This window comes from Gorilla gorilla, chromosome 11 (genome assembly GCF_029281585.2).
Source record: "Gorilla gorilla gorilla isolate KB3781 chromosome 11, NHGRI_mGorGor1-v2.1_pri, whole genome shotgun sequence".
NCBI classification, from domain to species: domain Eukaryota; kingdom Metazoa; phylum Chordata; class Mammalia; order Primates; family Hominidae; genus Gorilla; species Gorilla gorilla.
The window spans coordinates 141,834,648-141,859,690 of NC_073235.2; the positions used below are offsets into that span (position 1 = coordinate 141,834,648).

Genomic DNA, 25,043 nt, shown 5'->3' on the forward strand with positions numbered 1-25,043 from the left:
TTTACCTCTTTTTAAAGAATCAGCACTCCTGCTGTTCTTAATCTTTCTGGAACAGGCAGTGCACTGCTTCCAGAGCAACAAGGAATGAGACGGAGTTTCTCCTGGAAGCAGGACTGATGTGGCTGGGCGATGGGGACCAACATGACTTCACTCTTTGGGACGTGCAGACAGCCCAGGACCTTCTCCACTTTGGAAAAGGCTTCGAGTCAGGGACAGTTTTTCTACAGGTCTTGGAAGGATGTGGGAGAAGCAAGCTCCCTAAAACAGCCTTCCCAGAGAAACCAAAGAGGCGCTGTGAGAAGGTACCAGACTCTAAGCCTCTGCAGGGAGCGAGGCCTCTGTGCTGTGGCACGGGGGACCTGGATGACGACAGATGACGGATTCAGCCACAAGCCGGCCTCTCCATGGGCTACTGACCAGGGCACACTTCTGTGCCTAACACAACCGACCGAGGCAAGCGTAGATTCACAAGCTCCACTTCTATTTCCACGCTGGATTTCTTGCCATTATTCAAAAGACAAAACAAAACCAAAAAAACCAAGCCAAAAAACCCAACTGATGACTAGGCAAGAAAACAGTACCTCTTCTCTCACCACCAGATCTCCACTGAAACCCACATGGGCTCTGCAGGGATTCCCCGGGCCTGGGACAGGAGCCACTTCTGAGAGGCAGGGGCTGTGTGCGCCCACAGAAGAGCACAGGGTCCCTGGCCCTGTGTGAAAGGTCTTCCTCAGTGGCTGCTCTGCCACATGGAATGGGACACGTGGCATCGGGAGGCGGGCATGACATGGTCACTCCAGGCTACCATGGACTGGCTGTGGTACTGCAGCCCAGTGCACCGCCTCCCCCAGGCCCTGTGGGGGTCATCACGCTGCCACCAGGTCATCAGTCAGGCGGCAGATCCTCCATAGCCCTGCCGGGCACTCCAGACTCTTTGTGCAAGAGACTCCCAAGGAGAGTCCCGTGGTGGCTGCTTCACCCCACCCCTTCCCTCCACTCCCCTCCCCTTCCGTCCACTCCCCTTCCACAGGCCTCTGCTCCACGCCCCTCCCAAGGCTGCCCTGACCCCCCACAGCCCCACTGCCCCCATCACAGCCTCACTGCCCCCATCACAGCCCCACTGCCCTGTCTTCCTCACAGCAGCCTTCTCACCATCTGGAATGCTTCTGTCCCCTCACCTGTTTACCCTCTGCCTCCCAGCCTGCACACCTGCCTGAGCTCCCTGATTCTAGCCGACTGCACGTCCCTGGTCGACTCTGCCTGCAGGGTGGCTGCAGCTGACCAGGAGGCTCCAGGACACCATGCCAGCACTGCCAGGGACAGCATGGCATGAGGCTGGGGCCCTCCGCTCGTCCCTGCCCCGTGGGCTATTCAGCACTCTGACTTCCCCGCAGAAACTATCAGACAAGCAGGGTTTTGGATGCAGGGCTCGGGGAGGGGATTGAGCAGCAGCACGTGGACCAGGAGAGAAGGGGGATGCTGGAGACTGCCCGGGGCACATGAAGTGGCCTTCCTGGGGAGAACAGAGAAGCCCTAGGGGGCAGAAGGCAGCCGGGGGAGCTGCACACCACGAGGACCGGCTCACTGCCTGCTTTCAGGGTGGCCAGCCTTCCTGCTTCCTGCCTTCCCTCATTACTTCCAGGCCGGGCATCTCATAGATTGACTTAAGACATAGGGACCTACAATTTCAGCCCTTCAAATGCATGTGTCTTAAAGCTTGCACAATGCCTGTAACTCCAATAATTCTGCCAAAGGCAGCCAAAGTGGAAGATGAAGGTAAGCCGGCACCTGGTGACGGTGAGGGTCGAGGCTGCACGTGCACCGGCTCAGTGCAGCAGCCCCTTCACCGCCCTCGCGGGCCTTCCACTCATTCCAGGCACGATGTGGCCAGGCGGAGGAACTGCAGAAACTGGATCCCACCCCTAAGAGGGCTGCAGGTACATTGACAGAACCAAAGCATCAGGCCGGAGGCCTCATGGAAGAGTTGCTCCCACCAAGCGTGGGTGAGGGCAGGAAGGATGCCAACTGTACTTCCAAATGCAGTGTCTGCTCCTTAGGGAACAGGGAGCAGGTGGGATTGTTTCTCCTGAAGCCAATCAAGTAAATGACTAATTAAGGAGATACAACATTCCAATCACAACCTTAAAATTCAACGCAGTGCCCAATGCCTAGCAGATGCCTTCATCCTTCTGCCAGAAGCAACTCTGATGGAGACACAGGCTGGCTCCTCCCAACTTAAACATCCTGAGAGTCAGCTGCAGGTGAAGCGGCTCTCAGAGCCGGAACGCTTTAACTGTTAGGGGCCGGGTTTACAGAGGGGACATGCGTGCACCTGGCACCAGTGTGGAGGGCGGTTTCTTCGTGGGCCTGATGCAATGTCCAGCAGCCAGCGAGGAAAGAACCCACTGATGTAGCAGCAGAGAATGCACCCAACATTGCCGTGGGACAGGGCGGGCAGGCAGAACCGCAGAGAGAAGGAGGCACCTGCTTCCAGCTGCTCTGCCCTGAAATCCTAAAGTGACACCAAAGGAAATATTGAAGAGGATAAAGACAAGAGGACAAAAACTAAAGTGCAGAAGGAAGGGGCTGGAGAAAAAGTTGAGAATTGTCAGAAGGGGGAATAAAAGGATAAAAAGATGAAAAATGGGAGTGCAAAGGCCCTACAACAAATTACTGGAAACGCCAGGAGAGGAGAGAATCAGCAGGGTGGAGAAAATCATGAGCAGCAATTCCAGGCCTACTTGTCCAGCTGAAGAGGAGCTGGACATGGAGGCCAAGAATCCCCCACCTGCGGGATCCCAAACTGCTTCAGAGCTCTGGGGACAAAGGCTCGGCCTTGAGAACAGTTTTGTACTTGGCAACAGCCACATCGAGGGCAAGACGATGACCTGAAAACCCTGCAGGAAACCCGTCCCAACCAACTGATCATCCAACAGTGCGACAGAATAAAGTGATTTACCAGCAAACGAGGACTCCAAAAACTCATGCTCCATGCACGACTTCTCCAAGAGCCACTGGAAGACGTGCATGACCAAGATGGCGAGGCCGCAGAAAGGAGGCCACGGAGCCCCGGAGAGGAGGCGGGGGCCAGGCCGGGAGAGCAGACTGTTCACACACACCGGGCAGTGGGGCCAGAAGCACCAGGCGGCCTGCTGTGCAGAGGAGGGTCTCCTAGCTAGGTCTGCTGAAATGTGGGCCTGAATTAATAGCAGGCAGGTGTGAAACTAAGCAAATGAAAAAAAAGATCAACTTCTGGAAAACTTTCTACGAGGTGAATGCAGTCCAGGTGGACTCTGGTTCTGCTGTGAACGTGACACACGTTGTGATAACGCAGGCGGGGACAGGCAGTCAGGGACGGCCGTTCTCCTATCATGAACATCATGGGGGTCTATGTAAATGTACGTTTATTTACTTCGGTAAAAATAAAAAGATAATTCTGTCCGGGCATGGTGGTTCATGCCTGTAATCCCAGCACTTTGGGAGGCTGAGGCAGGTGGATCACCTGAAGTCAGGAGTTCGAGACCAGCCTGGCCAACGTGGTGAAACCCCATCTCTACTAAAAATACAAAAATTAGCCAGGTGTGGTGGTGGCACCTGTAGTCCCAGCTACTCAGGAGGCTGAAGCAGGAGAATCCCCTGAACCCAGGAGGCGGAGGTTGTCTCACTTGGGCGACAGAGCGACGTTCCGTTTCAAAATAAATAAATAAATAAATAAAAAGATAATTCTAAGAAGACAAATGACAGACTGGAATCTAACTTCTGTGATACATGAAAACACAGGATTGCAAACAACAAATAAACAGGACCTACAAAGGAACAAGAAAAGATGACGCCTGACAGAAGAACAGGTAAACGTACTGCCGCTAAACAACCTCCATTCAGCACTGATGGAACCGCCTCATGCGCCCTGCGTGGCTCCGGATGCTGGGCACAGGGTGGCTCTGAAGACAGGGCTTGCTCAGGGCAGCCCCGCTGCCCAGTTCCGGGGCACCAGCCACCCTTGACCTTGAAGCACGTTGCTCACGTGCTCCCGGGGAGGGGGCAAGCACACGGCCATGCCCGCCCTTGACCGACGGTGACGGCACTGCTCACTCAAACACCAACAGGCTCGCCATCTTCACCACTGGCCACATTGCCTAGAATGAACTGCAACACCATCCCGCCTGCTCGTGGAGGGGGTGGGGAAAATGGACTCTCAGGCTGCTGGGGAGGGGGTATCATTTGCTCAGTGTTTTGGAATATACATACTCTGAACCAGCAGCTCCATTTTCAGGAACCTTTCCTACAGAAATACTAACACAGTGGGGAAAGGTGCTCAAAGTTGCTGGCAAAATGGTAACTAGAAAACAGTCCAACTTACATCTATGTCTTAGACTACTTGAGGGAAAGGCGTTGAGCTTCATACGTAAAAATGGAATAATGGCCACAATATAATATTAATTAAAAATAAAGGTAGAGGAGAAAGCGCAAAATGGGTATTTTTGTTAACAAGACAACTCAGATACACACAGAAACACAGGTACACACACAGACACACAGATACACACACAGAAACACAGATACACAGACATACAGATACACACACAGAAACGCAGATACACACACAGGTACATACACAGATATACACACAGATACATAGAAACACAGATACACACAGAAACAGACACACATAAACACAGATACACAAACACAGAAATGCACACAGATACACAGAAACACAGATAACACATCCCACACACAGAAACACAGACACACACAGATACATAGAAACACAGATACACACACAGGTACACACACAGATATACACACAGGTACATAAACACAGATACAGCAGCAGGAAGTCTCACCACGCTGCACCTCCTCAAGTATATACCACACCTTCACATACAGCAGCAGGAAGTCTCACCACGCTGCACCTCCTGAAGTATGTACTACATTACACCTTTACATACAGCAGCAGGAAGTGTGGGCACTGCCCATTTCTTCCTGGTCCCACCCCTCTCCAGCAGTTTCTGCAAACTGCATTAGAACAAGGGACGGCAGGCAATGGTCAGAGGCAAACAGAGAGCCCCTTCCCAAACTCAGGGATGGATGTCAGGGTGGAAAACACACTCTGTCCTATTTCACAGTACCCTGAGCCTACTCTACACACGGATAAGAACAAACACTTGTAACTTTATTCAGGTCACTAGTACACAGGGAGAAAGCCATGAGCCTACTGATGACCTGTGGGGCTTGACTAATGAAAGAACCGTGAAGCCATGAAGTGGATGCCCACCGCCCCACCTTGCAGACCTGCGGACACAACGGGAGGTCATCTCGTCTGCCCAGGATACGGTGTCGTGGGCGCCAGCCTGGCCACAGGCCCTGTGCTCTTCCTCACCAAGTGGGACAGCTTCCCCCCAAAATGGAGGAAAACCCACCCTATGTGCACATCTAAGCAATGGATGGATGTTTCCCATGGGCAACCGTGACCTTGAGTGACTGGTTTCAGAAGGCCCCAGGTGAGGAGGGCAGAGCTAGATGAACACTTTTCAAGCCTGACCATGGAGGCAAGTGCAGAGGGAGCCCAGGACCTTTGACTGACTGCCCAGATCCATGATCCATACAGGGGCCAACAGAACTCGGTCCCTAGGACCAGCCCAGCCTCCTCCCAATTCACACCCAACTGTGGGGACCAAGCCCTACCAGGCAGGCTAGAGAATGCCGGAACAAGGCTGAAGTTACCAACTTCTCACCGAACGTGAGCTCTGGGATTTTGCTTCCTTAAAACAGCCAGGACAATCCATGGCAGTGCCACAGCCCAGGCCAGCAGCCGGGCCCCAACACGTGCTGGGGAGAGTGTTTGCTGCTAGGACCATGTGCCCAGGGACACATGAGGATGCTGGTCAAGGAGTGCTGTAGAGTGCATGGTTTTCAGTGCTCAGGCCCAAGAAGCTGCTGACAAATGGGAACGAACTGTGCTGGCTGGACAACAGTTAGTTGTTTTGGCCTCCTTTCATCTATCAGCAGTCACATGAGGGGAAAACTTAAGAGTCATTACAAAAAATACACGGTGACTAATATCTTTAAGAAGATCACGATGAAGATGTTACCGGGGAAAACTAAGATCCCTCAACATCATCAAAATGACAAAACGCTGCTTGCTTTTAAAAGTGGAAAAGCCTCCATTCCTCAGCGTGAACATGGACTCAAAGGCTCTGTTTAAATGCAGTTTCTGATGAAGTCATCTGACACCCACACGGTGCAGGAAAGATCCAGCGTCCTATGTCCATGACAGTGACCCACACAGTTCTGTCTCTTCTGACTATATTTAAAAATACACATTTGGCGGCTTCACAAGTCTGCAGAAACCCAAAGTCAGGGTGACACTCGAGGCTGCACAGACACGGGAAGGGACCAGGCACCTCACCCTGGGCCGAAATCTCGCGGGAGGTGAAGACCTCTGAAGTGGAGACACCCCTGCTGCCAATCTCCCAGGAAAGGGGCGGGGCCTCTGGCAGGAAGAGCTGGACCTGAAGTCCTGGGTAGAGGGGTCTGACTCTCAAGCCCAGCGGTGGAGGCTCCTCCCGGGAGATGGCACTCAGGTGAAGGCAAGCCAGGAGCGAGGAGATGAGCCCTGAAAAGCCAACAGAGCAAGATGGGCCCTTCTGGCCAGATTTTGGGTATAAATCTTGGTGTTCCCATCCTTGTGGTCCTTCTCTAAGTGGAGGTAAGTGGCTCCTGCTGGTTTCTACCTGAACTGTAGGCATGGAGGCAAGGACGTGGGGGGATGCTGGGTCTGGCAGTTACCAGTCATCGGATGGAGAAAAAAATCAAAAACACCCTAACAGCGTAGAGAAACAAGAGCAGAAAACACCTTGATCTGGTCCTACTCGAAGGACTTTGCAAATATTAATTAATTCACATCTCATGACAGCCCCAGGAGAGAAGCAATTTAAAGGTACATTTCACAGATGACGAAACTGAGGCACAGAGAGGTTCAAGAGCTTCCCCAGGTCCCAAGGTGGCGGGTGAAGGAGCTGGGCGGAAACTCAGGCACCTGGGCCTGCCCACAGGCACAGGCGATGTGAATGCCCAGAATATGCCCAAGCTCCGAATAGGAGTCACTGCATTGCTCTCACCAGGGAGGTCAGACATTTGAGCTGGTACAGGTGTTACCTGTCAGCAGAGCCAGCAAAGGACATGCAAAAAATGCATGGGGTGACGACAAAATTCACAAGACAGTGACAAAGCTTTTCACATGTTCACAGGTCATACAATCGCCCTTTAGAGATGCAGAAATGGGCAAACTGTGTGCCGGGTCAGGATAAGTTAATGTAAAGTCAAAATCATATAATTATGTAAGTCTACATCACAATTATTAAAGACTATTTCAGTTCATTCAAGGAGCTTCATAACTAAAATTTAATGACGTGTTTCATATTACCAATTACTGCAGAAAAGCACAGATGCAACTTACTTAGAATGAGCGATGTCACGTGTTTGAAAGTAGATATGTCAAGGGTGATACAGGGTGTGTAACTACACACTACTCTCTCAAGTGGTTTAAACATTTTCTCGGAAATCTTTATGTTATTAATGTGGCAGTGATGTCTTTTTAAAAAACTCATAATGCAATCAAATCTTAATTAAGTTCTTCTGGAGCACTATGTATTCTAAACAACATTTCCCGGAGTGTGAAAACAGAATTCTCTCTTCCGTTCTCAAGAAAGCGGGGAGTTGGAGGGTGGTGCTATCACAAGGTTAGAGGCACAGTAGAAGGTGTTGGAGACTTTGCTTCCAATCATCCCCAGAGAAACACAAGGCAGCATGGGAAGCCAACAGCCACAGAATCTACGAGAGATGGCGGGGGCCCTGCCTATGGGAGAAAGGTCTCTGATGGTGAACAGCAGGGCACGGCCGTGACAGTGTGCCGTCTCCCATGCTGATAGCCTTCCTTGCTATGAAGTACTCATGCTGGGTTCTGTTTCTTAGAACAGGAGGCTGATCCCCAGGTAGTGCTGATGTTTGGGATGGGGGAGGAGCCAGTACAAACAGCTCCTAGGGCTCCCCCATCCCTGCTGTTCTGTTGCGAGTTGGGGTGTGGAGCTGCTGAGGAACTGCTCTGGAGCCTGATGGGATGGGTGGTGTGTGCTGTCCTTTCCTGGGGACCTTGGTGGAAAGGCTCCAAATGGGGAGTTTCTGGGAAGGCACGTCCCCACATGAGGCCGACTTGCTGGGCTTGGTGCTCTCGCCGGACGCTCCCTCCTGGGTCCATGGCTCTGGAGTCTGAGTGCTACAGCCATCACTCCCAGGACAAGAGGAGACTCTGGGGCTGGGTGCATGCCACAGCCGTGAGGATGTGGGTGTGGGCAGACCCACTGTGCTGATGAGGAAATGGAGGCCAGGGGAACGGAAGGCATTTGTTTCAGGGCACACAGAGCTATTACATGAATGAGCACAGATCCAACCCACAGCACTTGACAACAACACCTCCGGGCTCCCACCCTCCACCCTCGGCATCGCTCCAGTTTCTAGGGCAGGGTTCTTCCGGGTAGGCATGTTCCTCGCCTCCCCATTCCCCGGGTCTCTCTACCAGCATAGGGCCCACCACTCACCGTGGACTTTGGTTTTGTTGATGGAATTTGATTAATAATAGCATCGGTCCCCAGAAAGGGAACCTGGAGGGCGATTTGTAAGAATCAGCCCACAGATTCTCTCCTGATACTACTGGGCACATCTTTCTGGAAAAAATACTGATCTCTAAATCGGTTCTTTCTGTCGAGCTTTAGGGCGCTCTCCAGGTGAAATCCAGGACCATTCTCAGTAGAAGCATCAGTAAGAACCACAGGCTCACACCCATGAAACAAAGCAGCAGAAGCTCTAGGTTCACTTTTCCCAATAAAGGTTTATGGCCCAAATGGAAATGCACCCATGTTTGCAGGGTTCTTGACTTGGAGAGGATACGGCCGTGCTGATATGGCCCACTCCAGCAGGGTCTCCACCAGCCCGATACAGCCCACTCCTCTGAGGTCACGGCTGGCCTGTTATGACCCACTCCTCCAGGGACTTGGCCGGCCCCATACGACCCACTCCACCTGGGACATGGCCAGCCCGATACGACCCACTCCACCTGGGACATGGCCAGCCTGATATGACCCACTCCACCTGGGACATGGCTGACCCAATACGGCCCACTGCTCCAGGGACACCACCGCCTCAATACACCCTAATAGGTGTATTGGGAACATGGCCGGCCTGATATGGTCCACCCCACCTGGGACATGGGCCAGCCTGATATGACCCGGTCCACCTGGGACATGGCCAGCCCAATACAGCCCACTCCACCTGGGACACCACCGCCTCAACACACCCTAATAGAGCCCACTCCATTGGGAACAGGGCTGGCCTGATATGGCCCACTCCACCTGGGACATGGCCGACCTGATATAGCTCACTCCTCTAGGGTCACAGCTGGACCAATACAGCCCACGGCTCCAGGGACGTGGCTGGCCGATATGGCCTACTCCTCTAGGGTCACAGCTGACCTGATATGACCCTCTGCTCCAGGGACGTGGCTGGCCTGACACGGCTCCCAGCAGCCCCTCACAAAGCCTCATTGCTCCAGCGAAGAAGCCCTTGTGTGACTGAGTACGTTCACTGTTTCCGCCCAGAACTGGCCAAAACCTTTGGATAACAGAGAATTTGTTTAGCAAGAAAAAGCGGTGCCCCTAGGCTCTCATCTCCAAGAGCCGCCCCCTAGGGAGGACGCCTTGGGATTTCCCACCCTGTCTTGCAGTTTGTAGGATCCACTGGCCACATCTGGGATGAGGCACTGCCCGCCCTCAGCACCTGCTCCAGCTCCTGCCCTCACCAATTCTCTGGGCAGAGCCTCTGGAAGGCACTCCCTGGCCCCTGCCCTTCTTACTACCCCAGCACACTGCCCACAGCCACCCTAATCATTATCTAAAGCCACTGCCGTGGCCCCTGAGAAAGTCACAGAGGGTCTGTCCTGACTTGCCAGACACTGCTGCAGCTGCCTCTCCCTGCTTCTAAGATGGTCCAGGCACCTGCTTGTGCCTAAATGCCCTTCTCCCTTGGCTTAGGACAGAACTGTGGCACATAACTCTGAGCCCAGCTGGGATATCCCCTGCAGGAAATAGCGAATTTCTTTCTCATAAAGATTTCCCTCCCACTCTGGGGACCTGGAAGTCCCTGCTGCTGGCACTGCCCAGCGCCATCCCTGAAGGCCACAGATTCACCTGCTCTCAGACGGCACATGGCCCACCAACAGGAACTTGCTTCACCCTGTGACCGCTGCGGGGATGCCCCTCAGCGTGGCAAAATCTCACACACCACCGAAAGAAAACTAAACTGAGTGTGCTTTCAAAGTGAGTTTGAGTGTTCAGCAGTGGTGTACATGCGTTAGGTTCATTTCTTCTGAAATAAATAATAAGGAAATGTTTAGGGATATCTTTTAAAAATGATGCTCTATGAAAGGAGAAAATATTTAAAAATCTGCAGGTGATTCCTTCTCTAAGTGGAAGACAGCGGTGGGCCCTGCGTGGCTTGTGGCGTGGAAGGTGCCCGTGCAGGAGACCTCCCGGCCCACAGCATGCCTGGGCACTGACCTGTTTTCCTAAGAGGGAAGTCATCTTTGGCGTCGTACATTCCCAGGACCGGGTGGTTATAGGAGGTCGACACTCCGCTCTGGGGTGGAGAACTCTGGTCAAGGGAACTGTGCTGCGTTTTCCTGGAGAGAAGGCAAAGACAGATGGTTTAGTTTACCCAGCGCACTGCCCCAGGCACGCTGCAGCCGAGAAGCCACACACGATGATCTTTCCCTTGAAACCTCAGCCCCACCTCAACAGACACACCTTTTCCCTAGGGTCAAGCTGAAATTAAATGGAAACAAACAGGATGCTAAACAAGCAAGCAAACATCCGATGCCCACATCCTCCTCTGCGGGACCAGCAGTGCTTGGGGATGGGATGGGCAGCACCTCTGGCTGTTTTCCTGGCGGCTGTTCTCCACCTGGCCCTGTCCTCTCAGATGGCTCCAGCCCAGTCAGTTCTCTACCAGGGCCACCACTGGCCACTCAGAGAGCCTGTCCCCGGTGGGGAGAGGCAGAGGAAAACAGTAGGCTGCTGCGTAAGGAATCAAAGGTGAGTTCATAGGTAGCCGAGACGGGGCAAAAAACGGTCTAAGAACAAATGCTGTGATGTGTGGGACTCTCTCTGCCACCTGGAGAGAAGAAGCCCATGGGGCTGTCTCTCAGAAGGCACCCATCGTCATCCATGCCTTCACCAAACTCACCCTGGTCACCTCCCTCTCTGGGGGAGGAACAGGATGGCAGCTACTGATACCCTGTGCCCAGGGAGCTGACCTACGAAAGGGACTTCCTGTATGAACAGCTGGGTACAACTCCATACCCTCCAGGCAGCAAGACAGGAATGGTCTGCCAGGAGGATGGCGGGAGGACGGACATGGGGAGGAGGCGGGCCCTGGGCCGGGAGGGGGATGTGGGCTGCCACCCAGATGACCATCAGCAAGGCCTTTTTTGACAGCACTGACAGCTCAGTCTTGCTCAAAACACTGTGCTGAGTGGAGTAAATTCTGAGTCTTTAAACTGCATAATCTGCTTAATGACTACAAACAAATTTGCCAACTTATTTGGAATTGGTTAGACTATTTGAATACATAGTATGGCACACCAATGCACCTGGAGTTATTTGAATTAAGAATGGGAGCTTGTAAATGGGTACAGGTGTATATTTAAATATTTGAGAGCACACCAGTGCAAAGAATGTGCTGAAGGGAACTCATAGACAAAACTGAGGAGCCGAGCCCAGGCACCTGGGCGGTGGGGTGCTGGGCCGTGCATCACGGGAGGAGCTCAGGGAGCTCCGGAAAACTGCACAGCTTCAGGCCACGCCCCAACCCCGCCCACTGCTCAGGGCACACCTCCAACCCCAAGCAGCTTCTCGCTGTTTCCCGGGGAATTCCACCATGTAGTCAGGCTCGGACTGCAGGGCTGGGACACGCCTGTCTGCACCTGTGCAGGGGCTGTGGCCTCCAAGTGGGACCACGTCCTTGTGCAAGCCTCCCTTCTCTTCCCTGTAGTTCTACCCCTCCTCTCACAATCTCATGAAAAGGTCTGGGGACAACACTCTTTCTCTACCAAAGAGTATTTTCAGATTGTATCCTATGGGGAATGTAATCTTGGCTGATTCCAAACTTCTTCGACACCAGGTGACAGTCTGGGACCATTTCTGCGTTCACTTTTTCCTTCATAGGAAACACGGAGTGACTTGTACATGCATCCCACGAGTTAAAAAGATCAGTATTTACATAATAACAAATTTAAATAAATGGAATAAAAATTATTATATTTGAACGGTAGGATTTGCTTACAGTGAAGTAGGAGTTGCAAAAGTTACATTGGTTTAAGATCTAACAGACCTTCTCTTACTGTTCTGATCTCGAGGTGCTTTCAGTGTTAAAATCCCCACTTTCCCGTCAAACCTTAAAACGAGCAGAGCAGCAGGTGCAGGAGGGGCTGGGCCCTGCCCCCCAACTGCCAGCGCCGCCCCGCTGGACCACCTCGATGGATCCAGAGACCTCACAGGAGCGAGCTCACCTCCTGCACAGCCCAGCTCACCGCCAGGAGCACACCATGCAGAGCCCGCCCCACCGCGCACCCGCCCTCCAGACACCAGGAGAGGGCGGCCCTCACCGTCAGGGCGGGTCACACCTGCCCAGCCCTGGTCACATGGTCCCAGGCCAGACCGCACACGCGTGCCCTCCGTGAAGAAGTGTCCAGCAGGGCGAGCAGAAGTGAAGCTCTATCCCTGCTGCAATCACACCCGCACTGCACACAATTACTCTCACTCACATCCGCACATCACACAACTGGTAACACTCACATCCGCACATCACACAACTATTCATACCCACACCTCACACTACTCACACCCACCCATACCTGCACCTCACACTATTCACACCCACACACTCACCCATACCTATATCTGCATCTCACTACTCACCTCCACACCTCACACACACATATCCGCACTTCACAATACACCCTCACACCTGCACCTCACTACTACTCGCCCCAATTCACACTATTCACACCCACCCACACCTCACATTACTCACACCCACATCTCTTTTCACACCTGACGCTCACACCTACACTACTCACACCCACTCACGCCCACACCTCACCTCACACTACTCACACCCAACTACTCACACCTGCACTGCACACTACTCACACCCACATTCCACACCCCACACCCACCTCACACCCACACCCCCCTCACAACCTATACCCACTCACACCCCCTCACCTTACACAAACTCATGCCTACCTCCCACACTCACACCCCACATCTACCTCACACCCACTTACACGCACACCCCACCCACACCCCATACACCCACACTTCATGCCTCCCACCCACACCCCACCTCCCACACACACACCCGCATCTCACACTCACACCTGTCACCTTTCCCACACCTCACACTCATACCCCACACTCACCTCACCCACTGCACACACCCACATCCCCCATTCACACCCTACACTAAGCTAACCCCGGCCACACCCCACACTCACACTCACCCCGGCCACACTCCACACTCACACAGTCACACTGGCCACCCCACGGAGCCCTGAGGGCAGAACCTGCAGAGCTGCTCCCTCTACCTCACCTGACCATAAATTATCTTCCGATTTTTCAACCTTTCATTTCCTGCAGCCTGGGGATGGGACACAGACGCTGGGCCAGGAGCCGAGGTGCAGCCCCCACGGGGCCCTGGGGCCAACCCGGATGCCGCACCTAAAGGCAAACCTTGTCTTCCGGAGGAAGATGGAAAAGCAAATACTGTTTTCTTCTAAACACTGGCTTGACTGTAGAATAAAGCTTCATACAAACTCAACCATTTCAATTCCAAACCATTGCCCTTTCATCAGATTCATACCAGTGATTTCCAAGAAATACAATGATGAACCACACACGCCAGGATACTCCAGCAGAAATGTAACATGATGGGAGCCACATGTGAAATTTACAATTTCCTAGTAGCCACATTAACATGGATAAAAATAAATGAGTGGAATTAATTTTAGTATTCGATTAAACCATTATAAAAACCATCCTTTCAACTTATAATCAATATAAACATATTAATAAAGACACCGTAGGTCCTTTCTTCAGACCAAGTGTCTGAAATTCCATGCTCTGCATCTACGGCATGTCCTGGTCAGACCCAGCCACGTTTCAAGTGCTCGGGAGCCACGTGTGGCTTGTGGCAGCCACAGTGGAAGGTGCCATCTCGTCTCAACAGTCTTAAAGCTGGAAGCGCTGACTCACGTAAACACCCACGGAGTCCGCACCCTGATGAAGCCACAGCACCATCCATCTCTGCAGCCTCCCAGCCCTGGTCTGCTTTCTCTCACAGTCGATTCGCTTTGCTGACTCTGAATTTCCCATCAGTGGAGTCATGGGGGTGGCCTCTTTGTCTAGGCACTGTGCCTCTGGGGCTCCCCCAAGCTGCTGCAGGCGCCAGCGGTCCGTTCCTTGTCACTGCGGAGTAGCAGTGCAGGGGCCCCAGTTTGCACGGTAGCGTGTGCAGGGGCCCCAGTTTGCGCGGCCGTTCCCCTGTTGATAGCTTGGTTGTTTCCACTCTTTGGTGACTGTGACAGTAAGACGACGACTCGTCGTGTTGCTTGCTTTCATGTCTTGGGCAAATACAGAAGAGCATTGCTGGGTCACAGGGTTGGTGGGTATTTGTCTTTGTAGGAAACTGCCTGCCTGTTTCCCCACGTGTGATTCAGATTCCAACAGGCAGCACGCAGAGGTCCGTGGACACCGCATCTGCTCCAGCACCCAGCCTGTTTCACTCCGGCCATCCCCACATGTATGAAGAGGGTGCTTGCTGCAGTTTTGATTTGCATTTACCTGATGACCAGCGATCTTGAGCATCTTTTCCACACTTACTGGCCATCCCCATGCCTTTTTTGGTGAGGTACCTGTTCAAACCTTTTGACCGTATTTTTAAGTGGGCGGCTTGTCTTTTTACTATTGAGTTATAGGAACGAGCTCTACATTTTGGATACAAGCGGTTTGTAAGATATACGCATTGTGAATATTTCCTTCCATTCTGTAGCTTGCTTTTTAATTTTCTTAATGGTGCCTTTCAAAGAGCAGAAGTGTTTCAGTTTGCGGAAATATCATGTTTTGGGTTTTTGGTATCTAGCCGATGATTTTGGCGACCTAAGAAATCTTGCCTCCCCCTCCCCATCAAGGTTGGGAAAAGTTTCTACTAGGTCTCCTTCCAGAAGTTTGATCAGTTTTGCGTCTAGGCTCAGGTCTATGACATCTGAACTAATCATGCGTGGTGTGAAACTGGGATGAGGGTTTCAGTTCTTTCCCTACGAAGAGCCGGTTTTCTGACAAAGTTTCTGCCACCACTCCGTGATGTTTAAGTTCAGGGTTCAAATACAGCAAAACAAGAAAACCACCAGGCTCCAGGAAAACAAACCTGTCCTATGGCTGACTTGAGATCAAGTCCTTCCCCCTCCAGCCTGAAGGTCCCCAGAGCCCTCTGAGGAGAGGTGCCTCTGGCCCCTGCCATTAAAGCCAGGGCACGCCGCCCTTGTCCAGGCCAAGACACTCACCTTGAGCACCCGGCTCAACCAGGGATTTCCAGGAAAAGTGAGTCCTCCCAGCCCCAGCCACCCTGTTTGTCACCCCTCCTCCCTGGAAGCCCCCCATCTCCCGTCTCTCAGCACGTCCCTCAGCACCCTGAGGCTGCCCCAGGCCACCTCTTCTCCCGTGGCCTCCTTGATTGCAGATGCAGCCTTTCCCTGGGCCTGCTGCTCCGTCCTCCCCTCAGGTCCAGGCCACTGCCCGGCTTCTACTCCTGCTGGCCTCGGCCCCCCGTCCACTGTCCACTGACTCCTGGGCGAGGGGGCGCCAGCTCCCCACCTTCTTCCATGCTGCCGTGGCCACCCTCTGGGGGCTGCCCTGTGCTCATCGTGACCCCTGCTTCCCAGCAGCCCCACTGCTCTGGTCCTCCAACTCCCGCTGCAGCCTCCCCGACTCTGTGCTCCTCTTCAGAAAGGGCTGCCCGTGCTTGCCCCACTCCTATCACTGTCTTCTCAAAGCTCGCTTGCTCGGCTGCCTCACAGGGGGACCCAAGGCGGCCCTGCCCTGGCCCAGCAGGCTCTGCACTCCAGCTCTCCATCCTCTGCCAGGCCCCAGGCCCACCCTGCCCCTGGCTCCTCATCCTGCCCTTTCCAGCTTGGGCCCCAGGGGCACCATCTGAACTGTGATCCACACTCCTGTCCCTTGCTCCTTCTGCCCTGCAACCCCACACCCTACCCCAGCCAGTGGGACAATGGAGTTTCTCCACAACCAGTCCAGGCAGTGGACTGGCTCTGGGGGCACAGATCGGGGTCTCCCCCAAAGTGGGCTCCCAGGTGCTGGTCGCCAGCGATTCTCAGGGAGCCACCTCCTCTCTCAGGTCCCAGTGGCTCACTGCTGTCACGTGCTGCCTCCCATGGACGCCGGTCTCACTCCTCCTTGCGAGTTTTTGTGTCCCTGGTCGAGTTACCCAAATCCAGGTGGTGTGTCTGCCGTGAGTGCAGCTTATGTGCCACTGGCAAGCACAGCGGCTGCCAGAGTGGAGGACGTGGGCCACCTGTGCTGGAAACACCTTTTGGAATGTGTCGGGGTAGCGGGCGGCCTCCACGGAAACAAGGGGGATTGCGTCTGAGCTGTGGGGGGGTCTCACTACACATAGCTGTCCATTTTGAGGCTTGAGAATAGCTATTTTTTTTCCAATGAAATTACTGATATTTCGATTTACAAAAACTCCCTTATGGGATTTTTTTCTAGAAATGAAATGAACCTTGAGAGCAGCAGAAAACTACATTTCAAAGCGATCCTCTGTTGCCCTTGCTCACTGTTTCAAGCCGCATCACCTCGCCACTCGCTCGCACTGTGCTCTGTGAACTCTCCCCCGAAGCCCTTCTTTTGCATGGCAGGTTGGCTCTCTTCAGTCCTCAGACGAACAAGCCTTTTGTGGTCTCTGTCAATTGCGTGGGCCCTGGCGGGGTTTCTTAGTATAAAATAATAGAAGTACCACAGGGGCTTCCTGACTAGCCTAAGAATTATTGAAACGTCAGGTGGGAGCGCTGTCGGAGCACAGAGGATTCAGACAAGAGTTCCAGTTTAAGTGGCTCTTATTGTGGCTGAAAAATGGCACAACATTACCAAGAGTAACGACAGGTGCCAGCCTCCGGAGCACTGCTTGGTCCCTCTGCAGAGGGGCCCACTCCCATGAGGACGGCCGCCGTGTGAGTGGACCCCCAGACCACGTCACTCTGGAGGGCGGCCCACCCTGTGAGGATGGCTGCTGTGGGAGTGTACCCCCAGACCACGTCACTATGGAGGTGGGTCCCCCTGTGAGGGCAGCCGCCGTGTGAGTGTACCCCCAGATCACGTCACTCTGGAGGTGGGCCCCTCCGTGAGGACGGCTGCCGCACGAGTGTACCCCCAGAACACGTCACCCACATCCGAGCACCACTGTGCTTGGGGTTTCAATTCCTCACCCTCCCTCCCTGCCTCAGGTGAACAGCTGGCTCCATGCAAATCTACCGGTGATCAGACAGTCCTCTGGGCCCCCGGAGAGGAGGCCGGGGTGCTCCCCACACCCACACTTACCCGTACCAGTAGCGAGGGTCGCTGGAAATGCAGTGGTTCAGATTCCGGTGGGCCAGCGCCTTCTTTTTATTGAGGACAAATTCTTGTAACTTCATCTTCACTTCTGTGCTGGCCACGGCACCTGGCGTGGGAGAAAGCATAGCAGGGGGTGAAGTGTGGCTCTGCCCTACAGCAGCAATGCAGGGCAGCGGGGCCACAGAGGGAGGGAAGGGCTGGGGACGGCTATGCACCTTCAGGACGCTGTGGCCTCCTGAGCGCTTCCTCAAAGAACCAAGGCCGGGAGGGGTTTTAATGAGAGGTCTTCTTCCCATCAAGATTTTACATAATTGCCTTCTATTTAAAATGCAGATTTAATCATCCGAAAGACTTATTGTTAGCTAACACAAAACCCACTTCTGAAGGAAGTTTTAATATTCTTACATAAAAGAACACTCTGAATTAGGCAGTGGCAGCGTGGTAGTTGCATTCTTGCTACCGCAAAGCAGAATCTAAGAGAGAAGGCTTTGTGCAAATGGATGCATCACGCAGGGACAAAGCCAGTCTCACAGGCAGGCGTGCTTCCACACCTGCACCGACATGACGGCCGGCTCTGCTTCCAACAGCATCAAAGGGCAGCGCCTGTCCTCCCCAGCTTGGCAGCTCAGACTCAGGCAGAGTGACTGCACCAAGTGGGACCGAAGTCGAAACTGTGGTTTTCTTCCGTGGCGGTGATTCTTTTTCAAAGCCTCATTAAAGGGAACTGGCAAAAAAGGCCAGTCTCACCGCCTGAACACAAGGCCTGTTAGCACGGAGGCTGCTCGCCTCAGATCCCCAATCTAACCACACAGTACTTCTATCCTTCTTACGGCACCTTAAGTATCTTCCTAGTGTTGCATAATATTCAGATAGCGTTTGTAATGGTCAAAAACACACCTTGAGGTGAGTGAAGCATGTTTACAAAACCACTTCCCGACTGGGAGGCAGTTTTGGTTGTTAGAAACCACGCTGCAGTGAACATTTATGAGTGGGTAACACTGACTACCTTTAGAATTACTTGCTTAGGACAGCTTGGCAAAGTGACTACATCTAACAAACTTACTATTCTAACCCTCGGCACATCTTGGTAAATTGCTGCCCAAAATATCCCTACACATAGGCCAGGCCCGAAGGCTCACACCTGGAATCCCAGCATTTTGGGAGGCTGAGGAGGGCAGACTGCTTGACCCCAGGGGTTCGAGACCAGCCTGGACAACATGGCGAAACCCTGTCTCTACTAAAACTACAAAAATTAGCCGAGTGTGGTAGCATGTGCCTGTAGTTCTAGCTACTTGGGAGGCTGAGGTGAGAGAATCACCTGAGCCCAGGAAGTCCAGGCTACAGTGAACCAAGACTGTGCCACTGCACTCCACCCTGAGCAATGCGAGTTTAGACCCTGTCTCGAAAGAAAAAAAAGAAAAACGAAACTTCTCTACACGCTGACCCTCTGAACCACCCATCCACCTGCAGCAGGGGCAGCTGCTCCTCCGGCTGGTCCTCAGATCACCATTTGCCCAAATCCAAAAGCCAGCAGGCATCACTGTGAGGCATCCCTGAGCACCACTGGACACGCGCCGATTTCCTCTCTTGCAAGATAATTCATGTCCTTGGCTTATGTGTTCTTAGAATCTTCCGGTGATGTGCACAGTGGTGTTGTGGGTCTGTGTGTGTGTGTGTGTTTCATACTTGTATCCACTGGAGTTGCGTGGGTTTCTTATGATAATGGCTATATCGAGAGCCTAGTATATGCCAGCCCTGGCCTGGTTCGGCCTCGCATGAGAGCTATAAATAGGTATTCTCATCCCCCGACTGTGGATGGAGAACACAAAGGCGGCCAGGTGCGCCTCAGGTGAGGTTGGCTCAGTTACCAAGTCTCACGGACGCCCTGGTTCGTGGCTCTCGGCTGCTCCGTGTGTGTGTGCAAACATTTACCCTGCCTCTTGTTTCCTTTTACAATTTGGGTAAATTGTTCAAATGCTTGTTTTTATAAAGTCTATTTTAGTTTTTCCTTTGTGAGTTTTCCCTTTCCTTAAGACTCTGCCATTTTTCTTCCTTTCAACGGTTAATAAGCAATCATTTTAATTTTATCCTTGGTTCTGGTGTTGGGTTTTCATTCATTTAGTTATTTGCTAAATTTTTTCAAGACTCACTCTGATGGCTCAGAAATGGATTTGGCATATAAGGCTCTATGGATATTCTGACCAACTGCTAATAAATGATTAATATCATTAGAAAGATATCTTTTCCTTGCCACCTTCATCACATACTAAATGTCTTTGCTGCCACTCACAAATGGAGTTTTTGTTAGTTAGGCTCATTTTGTGTTCCCTACGGCAGAACCCCACTCCCATTACATCAAGGTGGAACTTCAATGTCTGGTCAAGGGTCAGTCAGCAATGAGACGCTTGGAAACAGGGTCCACCCAGGCTGTGGTGGGGCCTGCACTAGCCCAGCCAGGAAAACACAAAGACATTAACTACACGACCACCAGCATGAGTCCGGGAAGGCCCACCGTGATGCGTGAGGCTTCAGGCTCGGGGCTCTCTGTCGGTCTGAGAAAATCATGTCATTGCCCGAGTCAAGCTGTGCCTGTGACGTCCCCCAGCTCATGCTGCTGAAGATGGTCTCATCACCTAAGTTGTGACTGTGGTGAGCGCTGCCCCAGGTAGGGTGGGGGTGGGGGGACAGGAGGGATGCTTCTTTAGGGCACCCAGCATTAGACTTGAACATCACTTATAAGCACTTTTAGCTGAACTGTCTGTCTGTAAGGGGACTGATCAGAAGATCACACACTTATGGAAACCATTCGCTTCTACCATTCCCAGGCATGTGAGCACTGGCATTCCTAAAAGATTATCAGCAACAGGCTGCTAACTTTGGAAAAACAGACCCAGACATAAACCAGAGAGTTAACCTCATAAATATACAAACTGCCTCCACAACTAGGAATAAAAGGAAAGGCCGGGCGGTGGGGAAGATAAGTGAGCAGAGAACACAGAAGGCGAATTTCAAAAGGAAAAGGCAAATTTGCCAATGAGTATGTTAAATCAGCTTAACTTTGCTGATAAAAGAAATAAGAAGTGAAATGGGTAACTTCAATTTTTTGCCTTTACACGGATAACATTTTTTTGGGTACTACCCATGCTGCTGACAGTGCAGGGAAGCAGTCCAACCGCACAATGATGCTGGTGACAGCGACAGTGAGGATGAGGACCCAGATGGCCAGCTGTTGGAGGGGACTGCCCTGCAGGTCCCCCTACACGGCCGTCCTTGAGTGGAGGCAGCAGAGCAGGACAAGAAGCAGGTTCTCGGTGTGCGGGACGAGGACACCCTCAACACTTTCCAGTAGACCCAAACTCAGTGCAGTCAGCCTTACCTCCTCAAAACGCCAGTTCCCAGGGACAGCTGTTACTGTGGATCCACTGGCCCTCCACGGGGGAGGGTGCGCACTCCAGGAACAGGACCCACTTTATGACCCATGCCCTCTCCCTGCTTCTGCAAACACCATTCGGTGGCAAAGGGTGACTTGGCCACAAGCCTGGGTCCTGCCTGGCTCCCTCTATGCAGGGCTGGGTGCTGGGCATGACTGGCGTTCATGCCCCATGCAGTGGGGGGCAGACATGACTGGGGTTCACACCCCACCCATGCCCAGCATAGGCCTGGCCAGCAGGAAACACAAGGAAGGTAAGTCATCGATTCATGACCTTTCTAACCACCAAGGAATCTTCTTTTGATCTTTCAGACTTTACTAGGAGAGTATTCAAAATGAGGGGCTGATTCTGACCCCCACCCCGTTTCTGCACTTCTGGTTATGCACACGCTCATCTGTCAACAGGTTTCTCACTTAAAGTTCTAGAATGAAAAAACCCATTCAATAAATGGATAGCAGATCTCCCTAATTTTTACTTTTACTTTTTTTTTTTTTTTTTCTTAATTCACATTGAGTATCACTCATCCCCTGGATGGAGGCTTCTACAGAGGCTCTATGAGATGCCAGCCCATTCTGGCCAGCAGAGATGAAGCGGTGGATAAAAGAGGCCAAGTTCTTCCCATACCAGGGGGCAGAGAGTGCGCCCGAGACCTAAGGAATGAGCGAGCGAGTAACAGCTGAGCGGGGCAGAGAGAGGAGGACAGCAGCTCTGGGTGGGGCGGGGCAGGTGGGGAGGGACGGCTGTGTTCGGGGAGGGACGGCTGTGTTCCCGGAGGGCCGTGGCCTGGACCTGGCGAGTCCAGATGACAGAGCTGTGGCAGGTTCTGCTTGGCTTCTGCCTGAAAGTGCTCCTTTTTCTCCCCACCCCCTTGCCTCTGAGGAAGGCACAACTTCACAGAAGGGACACCTAATGACTTTCAGGATCAGCCCTTCACGTCATTTTTACACAAAGCAAAGGACTTGCTCAGTGACCTCCCTCCACTCCCTGCAGGGCTGCGCGTGTGAACCGCAGTGAGAGAAAGCGGGGCTGTATTCGCTCCACACTGCTCGGGCCGAGTCCAGCCTGCTCCTGCTCCTTCCCCGAGCTTATGTGAAGAGGTGTGTCTTAGATTCCCAAGTGCCGTTAATCTAAATCAAAACCTAGCTGGTTAAAGACTGTGTGTTCTTGCTAAACATGATGAAAACTGCCACCGTTCTGTCAAATGAATTGCGTTACTTGGTATCAATAAATAAAAGTGCAGAATTATTTAAAATTAAAAGTAATGTAAATGTTTATAAGTGTAATGATATTTATTAGATACTCAATAAGAAATTCACTTAAAAAAAAAAAAACCCAAGAGAATAAACAGATGCTGTGCACCGTGTTTTCAAATGCTTAGATGCTGGAGGTGCTTCGTGTCCTCCGCGCTGGCCTGCCACTGCTCCTCCAGCCTGCACAGACAAGAACCTCCTTCATGGGGGAAGACGCTGGCCCCCGGGCCCCGCTTACATAAGAGCCCCCGAGTGGCGTCCACCACAGGGGCCTGCGGCCCTGCGTCCTCACCACAAGACCACACTCTGAGGGCTGCGGAGCCGACACAAGCTTGCCAAGTACCCAACTGTACACAGTTTATTATTAATAATAAAACCTGACCACCCAAATCCTCAGTGAAAACCACCGGGACTGCCCCCTGTGACGGGGCTAGAGGGGAGCAGGAACATTCCAGAGCTCCAGTTAAGGGTGGACGGCGCTTCGGATGCAGCGCAGGGATTGTTTTGGGCTGGTAAACGGATCCAAAATGTTTTCTGAAGTGAAGTCTTTTCATATTCTGTGAGCCTCAAGATGGTATTTTTATTGGAAGAGTCTGGTAAACTCTGAGGAAGTAATTTAGACCAAGCTGCTTTTTAGCAATCTGAAAAACTCTTATTTGTTGGTTAGTTGTGGCACAAATCACCCAGCTGATATTTAAATTTCAAACTTCAATTCTTTGATAAGCAACTATTTTCCCTACTCCAAAGAAAAATACACAGGATACACACTGGGCTACCGGCGAACCACAGAAACGTGGAGGGGAGGCCGGACCCCAGGCAGAGGCCCCAGTGCTTGGGCCCGTGGCGCACACCCCTGTGATGTGGGTCCCACGCATGCCTCCTGCACTGCAGCGTCACCAGCACAGGCCAGACACGTCAAAGCTCTGCGCACACGGCTCCCACGGGGACCACGTGCTGTTGTCTACGGAAGGCAGCTTTCTAAAGTGGAAAGCAACCCCACAGGGTGGGCCCCACCCGGCAGGCCATGGAGCCCCTAAGATACGCAGATTCCTCACACGTGAAGCCAGAGGACTCAGCTGGGCTCCGGGTCCCCAACCCAGGCAACGCACTAGGCAGTTTCAGAAGCAAGAACACTGCCAGCCGGGTTCCACTTGGGATCAGTTTGGCAGAACACCCTGGAGTGAACAGAGACCCACAGCACAGCCGTCCACTACCGAGAGGGCCCGGATCTGCATGCAAAGACCAAGCGTGCGTGCAGCCATGTCTGCAGGGTCCTTCTCCTCAAGGCCTCTGCAGCCATGTCTGGAAGCTCACCCCTATGCAGCCCCGTCTCCTCAAGGCCTCTGCAGCCATGTCTGGAAGCTCACCCCTGTGGGCAATCCCTGGGGATTAAGTCACCACCTTATCTAATCAGTGTGACAGGAGCCAGGGCCATCATGCAGATTTAGTACTCACTTTCAAATCCTGATGCAAAAATTAGACCTACAATGGAATATAAACCCTCCTCAGAGGCCTTCTACCTTGAAATTCTACCGGTTAAAGTGAAAAAACAGTTAAAGTGCATTTATTATTTCAAGAGTAAAATGCTGTGATAATTGATAAAAGTGTTAGTTTTATGGACAAAAACAATTACTAAGAACTTGGAAATAGCTAAATAGAGGAATAAACTAAAAACTCAGAGAGGGCATTAGCTATGTACTCTTAGGAAAAATATATCTAGTTTGAAATAGCAAATATTTATAAAAATGTACAAAATAATATAGGCATAATAATACAGTTTAGTTTATATCCCAATTCTAATTTAGCATTAGTTATAACATTCATTACATTAAAAATAAACTTACAAACTGAATTTACTTAATAGTTATTTAATTCTTTTTAGAACACAAGGATTTCAAATACAAACAAATGAACAAAAATGTCCTATTTGGAAAAACTTCAAATCTAGTGCAGATTAATTAAAAGCAAAATGCCAATTTCACAATCTAAAAATTATATGAAGGCAAATCACCAAACACACCAAATATTAACATATCCTTTCACTCCAGACAAAACGAAGAACATAAACAGTATAAAGAACAGGTTAGGAAACCTGGAGTACTCCAAGCACATGGTGTTTTCAGTAATGTAACTTCAAGAATTTTTATTCAGGTAATTCAATTAAACCTACTGGAAATGGTCAGAAGATCTGGACAAAGCACCCTAGCCTTCTGTGTGAAGGCACAGAGAGCAACTAGGGCAGCGTGGAACACCAGGGCCGAGGTCAGAGACAGGGACCGCGGGGAGCAGGACCCCACCCTCGGGTAGCCTGTTCTCTAGAGTTAACAGTGGGTTTCGGAAGAGACCCTTGGTAGGGCCACAAAAACTGAGGAAAATGAAAGGACCCCAATAAACCTCATGAGCTTGTGCGTAGGACCTCAAAGGGATATGCCTTATGAGTACCGATGGCCAGAAATCCACCAGGCCTTTGAAGGCCTGAAACCCAACTCAGAATCAGCTCCAGACCTGACTGCATTCAGATGCTTAAGAAACTTGGCCACTTCTGGTCAACTACAAGAAGGAAAACGAAGTCCACTCGAAAAGAATGTGTCACCATCCCAGGTCCCCCGTCATCACAACAG

General features: G+C 51.9%; 1 protein-coding gene across 15 annotated transcripts in view; it reads right to left on the reverse strand.

The window, feature by feature from the left end:
• Nucleotides 1–25,043, reverse strand: part of HDAC4 (histone deacetylase 4) — a 352,613-nt gene that overhangs the window by 97,913 nt on the left and 229,657 nt on the right. For 14 of the 15 annotated variants that reach the window (XM_055380652.2, XM_019022575.4, XM_063695349.1 and 11 more), the window contains 2 exons: nt 17,727–17,847; nt 10,614–10,735 (listed from right to left, as the gene is read on the reverse strand). In XM_055380652.2, coding sequence (XP_055236627.1) covers nt 10,614–10,735; nt 17,727–17,847 — 243 coding nt within the window. The remainder of the gene's footprint in view (nt 1–10,613; nt 10,736–17,726; nt 17,848–25,043) is intronic. The other variant, XM_055380651.2, reaches the window with a different exon arrangement.